We start from the raw sequence: 15,973 nt of genomic DNA, 5'->3' as shown, positions 1-15,973 counted from the left end.
CTCAATCCATAAGTAGGAAACAGACAGCGGACTGAGAATAGAGCATGGCTTTGAAACCTCAAAGTCCACTCCCAGTAACACACTTCCTCCAGCATGGCCACACCTCCTTAAAACTACCCCAAACAGCGCTACCGACTGGAGACCAAGTATTTAAATATTTGTGTCTCTGGGAGTTATTCTCATTCAAACCACCACATGAACCAACGCCTCTGAAATTGAGCCAAAAATAAATCCTCCCTTGTTCTGTCAGGTGTTTCATTCATCTGATTTTGAAAATTAGCAGACGGCCTCCTGTGATGCAGCCAGCTGTCCTCCAGCCTGGGACCTGGTTCCACACAGAGGAGAGTACTCACTTATGGCTAACGACGAAGCCAAGATTCCAAGGCACAGAGGTGGACAGTATCGGGAGAAAATACGGTGCTTAGGAAAGGAAGGTTGTACACTGTGATTCTGGGTGGTTGGAGCTCCAGGGCCCAGACATAGAATTTGTTGGCATTCAAACCCAGGTTTGCCTGCAGTTGAGCTAGCTGAACCACGGGAATGATTAAAATGTCAGGGGGACCAAGGAAGTGGTCATGCGTGATGGCGGCTGCTTCTCCCTCCCAAGCTGTCCTAGCATTTACTGGGTTTGTGCTTTAAGTCTACAGGGATGGGCAGCACGGGAGGCATGCCAGAGAACTGACTGACCCAGGTCCTTCCCCTGCCCTTACTCACTAACAGCACGGGGTGGACAGTTTGGTGTTGGTAAGACGTGTCCTGCTAACAATCAGCCTTCGAAGACTCCTGAGTGGTCGGAACATTGAGGCAGTCCTCTAACAAATGACCACTTCTGAGATGGATAGAGAAGGACCCTCGAGTTTGGAGTGGGAAAGAGCTTCTGACATGTCCACTTTGGCTTCTGTTGTGGCTTCCTTCATGCAAATAGTCCTCAACTTGGTTGTCAACTGGTAACACTGTCCTGAAGTTAAGGAATGGAACCATTAGGACGGAAGGCATGGCTGGAGGAGGTGGGTCAAAGGAAGCAAGCCTTGGAGGCTTACAGCCTTTCTTCCAAGCTGAGCTCTCTCCTTCCTGTGTGAGAAGCCACTGGATCACAAAACACAGTGTTCAGCTGCCACAGATTCCCTGCCCATGATTGGCTGTACCCTCTGAAACCCTGGACATAAATACAAATGATGCGTCTATCAGGTAGCTTGTTGATGTGGGAGTGTCATATATCAATCTATTGATTTCATTGGTTAAGCAATAAAGAAACTGCTTGGCTGGCCCTCATAGGTTAAAACATAGGTGGGAGGAGTAAACAGAACAGAATTCTGGGAGGAAGAGGAAGTGATCTCAGACTTGACAGCTCTGTGCTCTGGAGCAGAGACGCAATGCTCCCCTCTCCTGGGCAGACGCCATCGATGAAGCTCCGACCCAGGATGGACATAGGCTAGAATCTTGCCCATGAGCGCACCTTGGGGTGCTACACACCTGATTGGAAATGGGCTAGTCCAGGTGCGAGAGTTAGCCCAGAAGAGGCTAGATAGAAATGGGTCAAGCAGTTTTTAAAAGAATACAGTGTCCGTGTAATTATTTCGGGGTATAAGCTAGCCAGGCGGCTAGGGTGCTGGGGACGCAGCCCCGTCGCTCCTATTACTACAGCTTGTCACAGTGCTGAGAAAAGTCACTGACACAGCTTCTTGTTTTGAACAGACACCTGGCACCAAGGCAAGTCTGCTAAGGGAATAGCATCAGCAGCCCCTTTTAGCTAGAGTAAAGTACCGTTTATGTTTCATCCTAGATGGTGGTAAAGAGAGAACAGGAAATCCAATCGTTTCAGACTACTCCCATCTGAGCATGTTTTGGGGGTAGCCTGTGTCTCAAGGGTTATTGCATGAAGGACATAGGCAAGCTCCAGTCTTCTATTTCAACAAGTTACTGAGGATTGGCCCATTGTCAACTGCTTCCCTCAGTCTGTTCCATCAGTCAGTGTTCCACATCAGCCTAACCCTAGCCTTGGAGGAACCCAAGGCAGTAATCCTCTTTGGTATTTACATCTTCCTTTAAACTACCAAATCCACCAGACTCATTTCCCAGGAAGCACCACTCTGAGGAAGATCCTCCCTAAGGAATGGGTAGGGATAGGGAGGAAGCACAAGACTGGCTCACTCTCAACTTCCTTGCAGCTTTTGTGTAAGACTTTTTGCATTTCTAGATGAGTTTGCAAGAGATACCTGGGAAGCATCATCAAGCACAGGGGAATAAAACAGATAATACGCTTTCCCCCTGTGCTGCAAAAATATCTTAAGACCTTGCTAGCATCTCCATAAAGCTCTGAGGTTTAGACCACAGGCAAGCCCTCACCACTGTCCACATGGAGCAGGACTAATCAATATCATATTACAGAAGCACTTGACCCCGTTTATCCCTGAGGATGCTTGGGGAATCCTTAACATTCAGAGCTTTAAAAATGTGCTCCTGGTGTATTTAATGAGAAGCTCCTTAGTGGTTTGGCTCCTGGTGACATTTAGAAAGTCTGGCACTTGGCTCTTCTCTTGGGGGCTGCCATTACTGTGGATGAAAGAATCTGGGTTTCAGGAACAAACTGGAGAAGGGACTGTGTTCTTGGGAATAAAGGGAAGAACTGCTGTGGACGGTAGAGGTCAGTGGCAGGCATATGTGCTCCGTAAAAGCAGATGTAACTATTATGATCATTACACTGCAGGAGCAGCTAGTATTTATTGGGGATCTCTAAGCAAGAAGAAGGACTAGGCTGTGAGCTGCTGGGCCACTCATGGGTAGATATAAGAGCAAACCCATTCCATTTCATGCAGCCTTCGTAGCACATCATAGAGAGGGAGCTATAGGAGAATCTAGAACCTCTCTGGGCATCAGCTATGCTAAGAGGCCATCATCCCTAACTGACTCTTTCCAGCCTGGAAACAGTCTGCCTGTAGGAAGCCTCTCGTGATTACATCAATAGCCCATAGCTGCCATTTCTGGTCCTCACTCATGGGAGTCATGAGGCTGGTCTGGACAGAATCCCAGTGGTTGGCTGGGAGGGAGAGCCTCCTATCACTGATAAGACACGATTTTGCCACTATTCAGGAAGACGCAGCTGTCTCTTACCAGCTGTGAGCCTCCAATATTCCTTTCACAAAGTCCTTTCATTTTTTTTTCTCCCTCGGGATGCTCACCGAGTCCTTCCTCTTCTGAGGACATCCTTTACTAGACATTTTTCCTCCTTCCTAAAATGAGGTCCTTAATGTCACATCAGAACTTGAGGGAAGAACAGATGTACAGTGGTCTACAAGTCCTTCTGGGCCCAGGGTTCCTAGCCTTGCTGTTGTGACGGGATTCTGCAGCATTTTGACTCTCCAGCACCACCCTGGTGCCACTGTGCCGGCTTTGTCATCTACCCAGGGCGCAGGTTAAGGCAGAGTGAGCGTTTTTACTTCAGTCACAGTCCCATTTGGTCATGGTTTATGGTTGCCGTGGCAACACCCAAGGATGTACCCTCCCATGGCTCCCAGCAGAAACAGCCTCTCCACCACAGAACACCACAGTCACACCCATGGCCTTAACTGTCTTCTCACCATTAATTGAAATATTGGGAAAAAAAGAGATAGATATTGGAAGCATCTAGTTCTCTGCATCCAGACACAGCCATCCCGGGGGTTGTGGTGCTTCTCCGTGGTACTGGAGCCCTGAGGCTAGTTAGAGGCTCGCTCACCGCAGTCAGATCCCAAGTTCCCCACAGAAGGAAACATCTTGCCAACATGGAAGTCTTTCTGCTGTCAGCTATATTGTTTCTTGAGGCTGGGCTGGATTCCTTGGTGCCCTTCCTCCATTAGAAGTGTTTGGAAGACACTCTGTCTCCCCCAATGGCAACCGGCAGCTAAGAATTCATGACAGTGGATCAGCATTCACATGAGTAGCCAGGCTGGCTCACACTGTGAGGAACAGACACAGCCCTCTCTGCCTGATCTGCTTTGCTAACTCAATCATGACTACTTTTAAGTATATGTACTAAAACGTCTCTTGACGAATGAGACATGAAATGAGTGAGATTTTCAAACAAACTTTTAGTGTAAATACATACACGGCCATGCTGGGCATGGGTGAGTAGAGAAGAGGTTTCCTTTCCTGGCTGATGAGTAGGAAAGGGGCAATGTGGCAATGCTTTGAGCAAGCTGTCCTGTATCTTCTTCCTGGCAGTGCTGAAATAGCTCACTTCACAGATACAGGCATGGAAGGTCTTTTAGGACCAACTGTGTATGACACCATGTGGAGAGGGGGGCAGGGCCACTCTCTTGAAGTTGTTGATCTGAAAGGGTTAGGATGTACTACACCAAGGCTGGGGTGACACTTCCAGTCCCCTGGATCCTCCATTTGACCTTCTTCACTGAGCTCTAAGATCTGGGGCTTACCTCTCTAGACAGCTTCCTCCAGATGCCCTTGTCCTTGGCTTTCAAAAGGGTTTGGCTAATAGGAGGCCAGAAACATGCAAGAGGGGAATGAGGTCCTTGTTGGGTCATGGAAAGCCAACTGAGTCCCTCCATTGAGACCTTGAGACTACAGAATTGATCATGGAACATTGTCCCCCAGCTGCTCTGACTGCTGCCAATCTCATCCCAGCTCCTCCTCCCCTAGTCACCCCCAATCTGTGTTCCATGGACACTAACAGCTCCTGTTGCTGCCAGTTCTGGGGACTTACAACCTTCCTATGCTGGCTGGCCTAACCCTGCTTCTGTCTTCCTAACTACCCTGTGCCAATGCCCCTCAGTGACTCTGCATGACTGTGCCATCTGCTCTGCCAGCATCCTGACTGAGAAGCACTATAAACATGTCTGCCTGTTAACCAAGAGCAATGGGCCTCTCTGGCTTAGATCTGCGCACTGGAAAGGAGCTGGGGAGACAGGCTCAGAACATGCTGTGGTCTCCTGCTGTTGGAAGTTCCGAGATATCCTTGAACCTGCTGCCTCCCTGGGGACCCAGAGCTGGCCATGAGCCTAGGAAAGTCTTGCAGAAAGGTTAATACCCACCATGCAAACACGCTAAATGTTTCAACTTCACCCACTGGGAGTGGTTCCCTCCTTGGAATCAAAGCTGTTAGGTGTGTTTGCATATTAGAGGTCACATGTACCACTTCTCCAGACTCATAGTGGGTACCTACAACTAAGTGACTCCCCTAAGAGAGGGCACAGGGATGGGGGAAGTACACAGATTTACTGACTTCATCTGACCATGTTGCATCTTCAATAGGGAGCTGGAGAGAAACCAGGGCTTGGTCTGAGATATGCTACTTCTTGGCCTGTGTAGAAGCTGGCAAAGGTTACTGGGTGATAGAAATAACAAGAGCCAGACAGCGCAATGGTACTGCACTGTCTGGCCTACAGGGAGCCCAGCTGCCTGTGCTTTCTGAATGGTACTGAAAACGGCTGTCCCCACAAGAAAGACAAACAGAAATCCCAACCTGGTTGCTACATCCAACTCCACTGGATGAACTCATCCAACACAGACTGGCTGTGCTTGGTTCTCAAGGCCAGTGTAGTAGCTCTCAAGGGCCAGGTATGAACAAAAGAAAAGGGGTTTCCAACAGGAATGAGCTCACAACCTTGGTCTCATTACAATTTTATGGGTGTGGCCAAGATCACTCTCATGACTCTCTAGTACATGGTACTTCCTGGGTCAAAGTCTCCAATCAACCCTGTTGGTGACACTCATCTCTTAAGGTCCCTCTACAGCTTGCTCTCCAGCTGTTAGCTTGCTCATTTTCTCCTATCCATCCAGAGCAGTTAAGGCCACAGTAATGATGGTAAACATGTACGCACAGAAGTTCCCAGCGTCAGACCTAACACTGTCCATTTTACAGAGATGCTAAACCACTTACCAAAAGACACAACACACAAAGCTTAGATGGCACAAACCTAACTCTTATCTGGACTTTCATGTTATCTCTTTTGTCACTGCTCTGGGGAACATTCCAGAGGTTTTCTCCAGTCTACCACATATATTTATTTCCTACTTTCCGAGGGGAAAGGGCAGAGGGTCTTTTAATCAGCAGCAATTAAGCCAATCATAGCATGAGTCAATGAACACTTTCTTAAGACACCCAGTGAATGCTACATAGAGACTTTCAGTTCTTTCAAAAATTGTGCCCTCTTACACTGCAGAGAGATGAAGCTGGAAAGTAGTTGTCAAGACAACCAGTATATTTCCCCCAAAGACGTGCATCTATGTGGTCAGTGAATGGGGGGCGGGGAGATGTGATGTCTACCACCTCTAGGCCTGGTCTTAGAAACCCAACTTGCCATTCCTGAATGATTTTTCTCAGAAAAAAAAATGGAGCACTACAGAATGGTTTGAGAGACACCTTCTTCAGTTTCTCACAAATACTACACACATAGAGTCATTCTAAATATACAGGAAATAAGTGAATTCACTATGCACCATGCATATCTTATAGCCTTAGGGTTCCATTCTCTCCTAGAACTGGGTCGAAGGGACATTTCTATCTCTATTCCCCACATGCTTACATGCTGCTATATGGTGCTTCCCAGAGAGATTTTGGAGCTACTTGCTGGAGCTAATACAGTCTGCCAGCCAGGGTTTCTGAATGACTGAACAGAATATGCTGTTCCCACCCCAGAATAAGATGGGATGCAACAAAGACCATGAATTTGGATTGTGTTTGAGCTACTGACATTTTGGTATTTTTGTCATAGCACTTTAAATTTATACAGATGGTACAGCATCCCAAGTTAAACAGGAGAGCTGAGAGTTCTTTGAAGACGACCCATCTTTCCCAGGGCCTGGAAGGGTTCTTATAGGTCCCTGGAGCTAAAAGTGACAAAATTACTCACAAATAATGGGGACACGGTTATGTCTCCCAGAGGAGAGACACGGTAGATTCACACAGGGAAGATGAGACACAGAACAGAATAAGATACTGTTGGAGTGTGTGTGTGTGTGTGTGTGTGTGTGTGTGTGTGTGGTGTATGTTTGTGTCACAAAACAGAATCCCTTGGGGGAGATACAGACAGTCATAGCAAGGCTCTCAGGAGGGACACACACACACACACACACACACACACACACAGCAGTTTCCCAAGGAAGGGGGAGACACAGAACAGTCTCCCACAGGAAAAATAACTAAGGGAAAACAAGGCTGAACTGATGCTCAGAACGGACCAGCCGCTTCCAAATGTTCAAGGGCTTAAGGATCAGCAAGAGGGTAGGATAAAAAGTGATGTGAGGCTTGTCGCCTCAGATTCAGTGACGACAGTCCAGGAGCTTGTACTCTCAGAATAGCCAACCTGGGGCACGACAGTGTGTCCCAAGCCATCAGAGCTCTACGACTCCCCTAGACTTTCATGTTGTAATACCAGTAGAGATTCCTTTCATGGGAAACATGCACTGCAAAGACTGAGAAGAGGGGTTCAGACCAGGGGTGAATTATTTAAAATCAGACACTAGGAGTGAGCACTGGAGCACCGGCTGAGTTTGGTTGGAGAGGGAGGCATCTTGGGAGAAGAGGTACTTGGCACAGTAGTTTTAGCTTTTCTGGGCATGCTAAACCCTCACTACCGCTATCCAAGATCCCCCAGGGGCCCAAAACCAGGGCAGCAGTTCCTTTTTCTGATTTCTAGTTTGACAACGCCTAACTTCAGCTCCTTACCTCCCCAGACTTTAGCTCCCTAGGAAAGTGGGTATCAGCCTCTGTATGCTTTTATAACGGGTACAATGCTCCATCTTCAACTCTCTTCCCTCTGGAACCAAGGAGAACTGGAAGTCTTGGGTACATACAGAATTTACAGCCGGGTATAAGGCCACACCTAGAAACCACTGAGCAAAGGCTACACAGCCGAACTTCCTGGACCTTAAAGGACAGTTCAATGCCACCAATTAACAAAGACAAAATGCCTGCTTCTACTATTTTCTTTCTCGATCAAAATGAGCCAGTACCCCACCTGGGAAATACCTTTCAAAACCTGAGGGTCTGAGTATACAGCTCCCAACGCTGCCCAAGACAGAATGCCTTTACAATCCAGCCTCAGAGCCAGACAGGGCAGCCTACACAGTCATGAATATACTTGGTAGGATGTTCCAACGGGCTAAGAATCAGGACTGGGAAAATGCCCAGAGAACACAAGAAAGGCGCCCGCTGTGCCCCCTCCGCCCCCGCCCCGCACATACAACTGCCGCTGCGATAAGACTATCCGACAATGTCCTAGCCGGTCCCCTCCCTTCTTCCCGCTCTCCCGAGTGTACACGACCCCTCTGGGGCCCGCTCTTACCGGAACCGTGCCTCTGGCGCAGAACGAAAGCCTGGTCTGATGGTGATGAAGCTGATGAAGCAGCAGCAGCTGCTGCAGCAGTGGTGGTGACTGTGTGGGTCGCAGAGGCAGCGGCAGCAGCCGCGGCTGCCTCCGGAACTTCTGGTCTAGAGGGAGGGCTCCCAGGAGGTGGGTTTTTGTCGCTGTACCCGGGTTCAGAGGTGGTGCGGACAGCGGTGCCTGCATTGCTGGAGCTGACAGCGCTGGGGGCTCCGTGTCGCCGCGGGCCACTGCTCTGGATGTGGGACACTGCCTCAGCAGCCTGCATGTTGGGCGGTGCGAACCGAGACAGCACGCGCAGCAAAGCCTGGGCCTTGTGTTCCTGAGTGTCGTCGTCGCTGTAGTCCGACACACGGCACTCATAAACTCCTTCGTCCTGCAGTCGTACAGCAGACAACCGAAGGCGGTGCGAGATGTCATTGCCCTGGACACGCACGGTCTGTAAGACAGCCTGGTTAGAGGCCTGACCAGTGAGCTCCACATTTGCTTTGGTGACTGGGGATCTTGGTTCCCCTATCACTGTGCCAATAGGATCCCAATTGCCACAGCATCCCAATATTTCCTAATACCTCAATACATCTCAACTGGTGGCAACGGGCTCTCAGTTCTGCCTAGACACTGTGTTGCGTGCGCACTGTGTTGGTCTCCAATTCCTAGCAGTCTCACCTCACATTTACTCTTTCTTATGGTTTCCCACATTTCCCCTTCAGAACGTATAACTCTCCATAATTTGCAAGAAATTTCAGACTGGGGCTCTCTGTGGCGAACCATCCACATCCTTCCTGCACCTTAAAGCCCAGCCTAACTGCTCTGGGACATCCTACATATACCCGAAATCACGCTCACTTTTACTTAGAATCCAGAGAGCCTGGGGTGTGTCCATCTTGCCTGTAGCATGCACAACTACACATCCCCTGCCCTGTAATTTACAGTTGGCCCTTGCCTTGCTTAAGACTGACCACTTGTTAAGAGCCCTGAAAAAGTCCTCCTGGCTTGGTGGATATCTTAAGATTCATCAAACACAGGCACAACCCCTCACCTCTCAACTGGGTCTGCAAAGAGGCTTGTTTTCAGGCCCTGCTACTTCCAATCTCCAGCGCCACAGACCCTACACATCCTCGCTGCATAAGAAACAGCCCCCAGAAGCCCACAACTATGCTGTCCTTAGAAGAGGAGATAGATGGAGGAGCAGAGGGTGCTTCTAGAGGGCCTGGTGCATGTGCAGGGTGAGGCAGAAGGGGATGGGAAGTGGGAGCCACAAGCAGTCTGAGCAAGGAGCCACACTCGAGGTCTTGGAAGAAATGACAGCCAAGAAGTCAAGAGCAGGTGCATGCCAGGAGCCTATGCAAAGGGTGAGTTTACTGTTGCGGGGTTTGGGGACTCGGATTTGGACCCTTGATTTACACAAAAGACAACCTAATTCCTCTACTAGCGACAGATGGCGCACAGATACGCCAAGTAGCCTATAGTGCTTCCCTGTGGTAGCAAAGCACACATTGCTTGGCCGCAAAGGTTTTCTAAAGGGGAGGGAGCTGCGGAGTGCAAAGCGGCCAGAAGGGGTCTCCCGCGGCCCATACTGGGCTCCACACTTACGCTGATTTTAGTTGCATCCTTATTTGTTACCTAAAATGCAGAGAAGGGGGGGGGGAGAAGAGGAGGGGGAGAGAGAGGAGGGAGAGGGAGGGGGAGAGAGGGAGGGAGAGAGAGAGATTGATTAAGCAGGTGGCATTTGTGCATGGGGAAACTTTGATCTGTCTTTGACAATGAGACTTTCTGCAGGTGGGCTGGGAGTTTAACTGCATGGGGTGTGGCATGGTGGAGGGCACCAGATACGTTAGGATTCCCGCAGTGTACCAGAGAGGAGCAGGTTTGTGGCTAACACCTTGTTTGGCTAAGCAGTGGCTGCCCTGACACATGCCTGTCTGCTGTCCAGAGTGGGTACTGGATGGCCAGGAGCGTGCAAAGGAAGGAGTCTTTTCTCCTACTCATTTCCTCTAAACCCTCCACTTAATTTGAACATGTGACAAACTGGATGGAGGGTCCAGCATCACCGAGGCCTTGGCAGCCTGGTATGTGTGAATACGTGCCAGAGGAAAATGAGAACAGGAACTCTGAGTGTGATCCCGGGACACTGTGGGTGTGAGTGAGTACCGGAGTGCGAGTGTGAGTTATGGGGCAGACTGCAAGATTTTCCAGCCACTGAGGGTGGGTCAGCTCCTCAGATACCCGTTCTCAGATACCGTGTTCTCTCTACCATGTAAATGCAATCTGGAGAGCTGAACCCCTTGGCCTCAAGCCCTAACGCCTTGGGTGGCGGAGGAAAGACCAATAGAACCAAGTGATCTTTCTTCAGCCAGCACCCATCAGAGTACAGTCCCGGAGCTAGCGAGCCTGAGCCGCCAAACTGGATCAGGTGTGGGTTTTCAAGGGCTGGGCGTGAAGGGAGTTCCCTGAGGTTACGGAGAAGGAAGCAATGTTAAGAACAGACGGCCTCTGGGGACAGCCGCCGACTTTGACGATGCTGTGGAGATGCAGAGGATGGGTGGTGGCTGCGCGACAGGGCGGCGCCCTGTAAGGGTAACCCTCCTTTCTCCTGGAGGGGGCAGGGTAAGCACGGGTGCCTCTTGGGCAACGGGTTACCTTGCTCCGGGCTCCTGGCACGCTGAGTGCCAGCTCGTGTAACAGCTCCCGGGGAGGCTCCTTAAGGTACCACCACTGAATCTCCAGCGAGTATGAGGTGGCTCCGCTGGCCCGGAACGCGCAGGGCATTTCGATATCGTCTCCCTCCCGCACGGTTACATCTTTGGGGACTTCGGTGAATGTTGCTGGGGGCGGGAGAGAGAGGCGTGACCAGCTGAAAGGCGGGGGCTTGGGACAACCCGAGGCTGAGGCGGTTGATCTCCTGCTCTCCGGCCTTGGGGCTGCCCCCACTCCTGTCCCCAGCTACTATGCGGCCCAGCGCGCGAAGCGCCAGCAAAGTTCAGGGAGCAGCTGCTAGGCGGAATCAGAGACCCGCCACTTGCTGCAGGCTGCTTCGCTCCGGGTCGCGCAAGGTGCAGGGCAGATAGGGCCGCAGCACTGGAGCCCGGGCTGCGGCGCACCAACTTTCGCTCGCTGCAGGCCTCCTCTGCTTAGTGGGGGGCCCACCGAAAGACTCCCTAAGCGGACGCCACAGCCGCGGCGACCCTCATCTGCTCTCGTGCCCCTACCCACTCCCAGCCTGGGTTGCACACCGGGGATCGCTGGAGACCGTGAAGCTTGCCGCTTCCTTTTCTCCTCCACTGTGGCCAAGCCGGCAGGCAGACTTTCGTGGCCCCAGCAAAGATTCCCCTGAACCCATCGCGGTCGCGAAGTTCCCGCGCTCACCGTCGGCGACGAAGAGCAGCAGGCCGTGAAGCAGCAGAGGCGGCAGGTATCCGAGGGCGCCGAGCCGGTTCCGCTGTTCCATCTCCCGCAGGGTTGCGGCGGCGGCGGGGGCCCGGCGCGAAGAGGCGGCGGCAGCAGCAGCTTGGGCTCGGCTTCGGCTCGAGCTCCGGCTAGGACTCCTCGGAGCCTGCCATGGCCCCGCACGGCGCCCCCTCCCCTGGCCGCCGCCTGCCGCCAATCAATCCGGCTTTCTAGCCGGCTGGCAAGGCGCGGGTCTGGCGGGGGGCGCTGCGCGGGGGAACGCAGGAGACGAAGTCGTGCCAGGAGGGTCCTTTAGTCGGTACCTCCTTCGGTCCGGTGGTTCACGGAAAATGGGGGTCCGCAGTTCAGTCTCTGCCAGGCGGGCCGGGCAGTGGCCGGGCTGCGCCAGGACCCATCCTTGGAGAACGGGATGAGTGCCTGAAAGCCACCAGCTTCTGCCTCCCGGTTTCCTGGCTGGCCTCCCGACTGCCACCTCCTCCGGCTCCCGCCGAGCTCCCCCGTCGCCGCCCCCGCCGGTTTCTCAGCGGCTCTCCGCAAGGCGAGTGTGCGCTCAACCGCGGCGCGCAGACCTGGCGTCCGACCCAGTGCAGCGCGGAGAGAGCCGGTCCGGTGTGACCGACCCGCAGCCGGAGAGAGGCGGGGAGAGGGGGAGGGGAGAAAAGGGAGGGGGCGGTCAGTAGCTGGGCGGCGAGCAGCCTCCTTGGCGGCATCACCCCCGCCCTCCCCTCCGAGTCCGCCCCGCCCCCACTCATTGGCCCCCATCCCTACGCGGGGTCACTAGGAGCGACCACCGTCTTTCTGGCTGCGGCGCAGGCCCACCCGCCTCTGTTTTGCTTAGGGGGGTCTTCCCACCCAAACTCCTGGCTTCTTCCCAGTGTGTCCATCCTTGGAGAGAGCTGCTCCACCCTGCTTTCCGTTTGCGCCCCCCCAGCCTCTCCGCAGCCCCCAGGGCCTCAACTCCTTACCCAGGTTTGGGCCATAAGCCACACCACTCTTTGGCCCAGACCCGGGCCATGGTGGGTGGATGGGCGCCAGAGGACTGCGAGAAGGGAGGAGCACTGTGTCCGGCCAGAAGCAAGGCCAGGTGACAGTGAAGACCAGGAGTCCGCAGTGTGAGAGACAGAACTGAGCGCCCAGCGCCCAGAGCCCGGCTAGCAGGTGCCTGTGGCGCGGAGCGCACCAGAGAGCCAGCAAGCAGCGGCCGTGAGTGACGGCAGAGGCGGTGCGAGTGGGGTGGGATGGGGAGCGCTGGGCACGACTCAAGGCTCCGGAGGTTTCTGGGTGGGGGCGGTCTTTTTGCCCGGAGAGAGCCAGGCCCTGTGTCCTCGCAAGCTCTTCCCAGCCATTGCCCCATCTGTAGCTATTGCAAATCCCCCACTCCACGCAGGAGGCAGAGGTGGTATACACAGTTGGGTCCACAGCCCATCCCCCCACTTTTGCAGCCTGTGTGTCCCAGAACATTCCCTGGCCAACTCCGCAGCCGCCTAGAGAGTGCAGTCTCCCTTCCTAAGGGGTGTGTGGGTGGATGAGTGGTTCAGTCCAGGCACAATGGCTTAGCGGGGAGCCCTGGAGCTCTCCTTGGGCTTCTTCTCTTTCTTTTCCTCAGAATTTGGGATTCCCCAGCCAATGGTCTGGTCTGGTCTCCTTAGCTTTACCTGAAGTTATGCTAGCACATCCCAGTGAACTTCCCCTGCAGGCTGGCATAAGTCTCCTCCTGTCTCTGTCCGTGGTGAACCCAGAAGGGAAATAATTTCTCAATGGCCATCTTCGTCTAAGACAAAATGGTCAGGAACCCAGAGAAGAGGTTGCTAGCCCTTTCTAAAGTTTGTCCTCACTAATGAAGACCATGGGTACTGCATCCCTCTGCCCCTCCTCTTCCTCGTATGACCAAAGAGTCATTTCCACCCTCTGGTCACTCACTGATAATCTTGCAAACAGAAGAGCAACTAGACCTTTCCTCCAAGGTCCCCATTGCCTACTCCCTCTACAGCATCAGCCAGCGTCCCCCCTTACCCCCTCCCCCTTCATTCCTCCAGTCCTCAGAAACCAGGATAGGTCTGTGAATACAAGACCTTGCAGGCCCGCCCCTTGCTGTCCTCAGCTTTTGAAGGGAGGGGGCAGACTTGTATCATGCTACACAGATGCAGGACCTTAGCAGAGTTCTACAGGGGCAGTTGGGGAATTTATTCCAAGCAGGGATCTGATGGCATGAGCTAGCTCTCTATGCGTTGGCTTGTTTGGTGAGGTAGTAAGCTTCTTTCCTAGTACCAGGGCCAGTCCAGGATTGGGACCTGTTACCAGGCTTCCTGGAGAGAATTCCTGCAGCGAGGAGTGACCTTGGTCATTCTGAAGTTTTGTGGATTCTTTCCACCTATTCCCCCGGTGGAATTTTTTTTTTGCCTATGACACAAATTGGTGTTACTATAATAGTAGAATAATAGTAATAGCTGCTTGCCATTCTGCGCTTTTGTTGCACAACAGACACAGGCTGCATTTTCTACTCATCAGGTCTCAGGATGACAACTGAGAGGTCCTTCTCAAACATAAATCACATCATTCTTCACCTCCTCAGAAGTCTGCAGTGGCTCCTACTCCACCCAGCACAAATGCCAATGGCCTCCCAAGATTAAACGATTGCCTTCTCAACCTTTACCTTCCCCTCCCTCTGCCTTCTCCTCCTTTCTGTCCTTCCCCTGGCTCACTCTTCCCTGGACAAGGTCCTTTCTCCTGCAAAGCAACATACTCGGCCCACTCCCACGGCGTTTGCATCAACTGTCCCAGGTCCAGCTGGGATGCGAAGGAAATGAAAATGAAATTTATGCCCTGGCAATGCTGAAGCATGCGTGGGCAGCCCATATGTGGCGGTTCTGATGAACTTGTCCATACTGGGTTTCATGGTCTAAGTTGATAAGAACCATTGACCAGGTCTCTTCCTCAAGAGGGCACCAGATCTCATTACAGGTGGTTGTGAGCCACCATGTGGCTGCTGGGAATTTGAGCGCAGGACCTCTGGAAGAGCAGGCAGTGCTCTTAACCGCTGAGCCATCTCTCTAGCCTCTCCCAAATACTCATGCTCTGGTTTTTGTCCAGAAGTCACTTTCTTCGCTAGGCTCATCCACCTCTAACTCATGTTTGCCTCGGCAGTCCGGGGCTGCCTCCCCCAGCACTCCTTTGTCCTTTCATTCTTTTCTTTTAAAAAACCACTTTTCACCATAGGATTCAATGTCTTTACTTACTGTCTTTCCAGCTTAAAGTCTGTAAAGCTTTTGCCTGCTTTGGTCACTGGGGCATCTCTGGCTTTTAGCACAGGGGTCTAGCACAGAGTCTGAGTTAGACAACGTGGTTTCAGTCCATATTATAGACGAGGTGGTTGAGGCTCAGAGAACTTGTAGAACTTCCCCAAGGTCGCACAGCTAGAAGGTGGCCAAGTGAGGCTTTAGCACAGGTCGGTCTTACTTTAGGTTCTTTATTTAAACAACAACAAAACAAAAACTTACACAACTCTCTTCCAAGACAAGAAAACCTGGAGCTTCTGAGAAGGGCAGAGCGAGGTGTTTAGCTCTATGTTGATAGAGCCCATGTATATTGGAGGGGAGAGCAGGACCTTCCTCGTGGCCTTTAGCACCCAGCTGTGCTAGGGCAAAGTAATGAACTAGGAACACATTTGGAAGCATTGGGGAGGCTCTTGGCCACCTGTGCTAGGATTTCCTGGTGGTCGGCAGGGACTCTGGGACTCTTACTTTGTTCTGGCCTGGGTACTACCTCTGAAAAGGGAGTTAGATACCTCCTGGTGGACCAGAGGCCTAAAGAGAGAACCTGTGGTAGTGTGTGTGTGTGTGTGTGTGTGTGTGTATCTTCTTTAAGGGGTTGATTCTCTCTAGGGGAACAGCCACGCAGCCCTACCCACTGCAAACATCTCTCCAGCACCTGCAGAGATGCCTTGCTGGCAGGCATCCTGTTTGTGTGAAGGAAGCAGTTTCCTGTGATGGATGTGTGAGAATGTTTGGTTCCCCTCCATGATTGCTCATGGTGAAGAAATGCAGGGTTTCCGTCCGTCCCTCTCTCTGTAGTCACAGATCTGAAGTGCCTGGGACAGTGTGCAGGGACCTCACATAACGTGCCTGGTGGCCTTTGAACTGGCTGTGTCCGTGGCTTGTTCCTGCTAGACCTGGCCACAGTGCCTTGAGTCCCTTTCACGCATGCATAAATTATCTCTGTTGTAGCTAGACTGTGAGCTGGGCAAA

At 52.2% G+C, this 15,973-nt stretch overlaps 1 protein-coding gene across 3 annotated transcripts in view; it reads right to left on the bottom strand.

Moving 5' to 3' along the window:
• Positions 1–11,821, bottom strand: part of Vstm2b (V-set and transmembrane domain containing 2B) — a 32,659-nt gene extending 20,838 nt beyond the window's left edge. Inside the window, exons 1-4 of one of the 3 annotated variants that reach the window (XM_075951748.1) lie at positions 11,688–11,821; positions 10,962–11,146; positions 9,915–9,944; positions 8,283–8,760 (exon numbers count right to left, since the gene is read on the bottom strand). In XM_075951748.1, the coding sequence (XP_075807863.1) occupies positions 8,283–8,760; positions 9,915–9,944; positions 10,962–11,146; positions 11,688–11,769 (775 nt within the window). In that variant the 5' untranslated portion in view covers positions 11,770–11,821. The remainder of the gene's footprint in view (positions 1–8,282; positions 8,761–9,914; positions 9,945–10,961; positions 11,147–11,687) is intronic. The other 2 variants (XM_075951750.1, XM_075951749.1) reach the window with 2 other exon arrangements.
• Between the last annotated feature and the right edge of the window lie 4,152 nt (positions 11,822–15,973).

This window comes from Microtus pennsylvanicus, chromosome 17 (assembly GCF_037038515.1).
Source record: "Microtus pennsylvanicus isolate mMicPen1 chromosome 17, mMicPen1.hap1, whole genome shotgun sequence".
In the NCBI taxonomy this organism is placed as follows: Eukaryota; Metazoa; Chordata; class Mammalia; order Rodentia; family Cricetidae; genus Microtus; species Microtus pennsylvanicus.
Note: the sequence above shows the minus strand (reverse complement) of the source record. Positions and strands in the feature narration are given on the sequence as shown.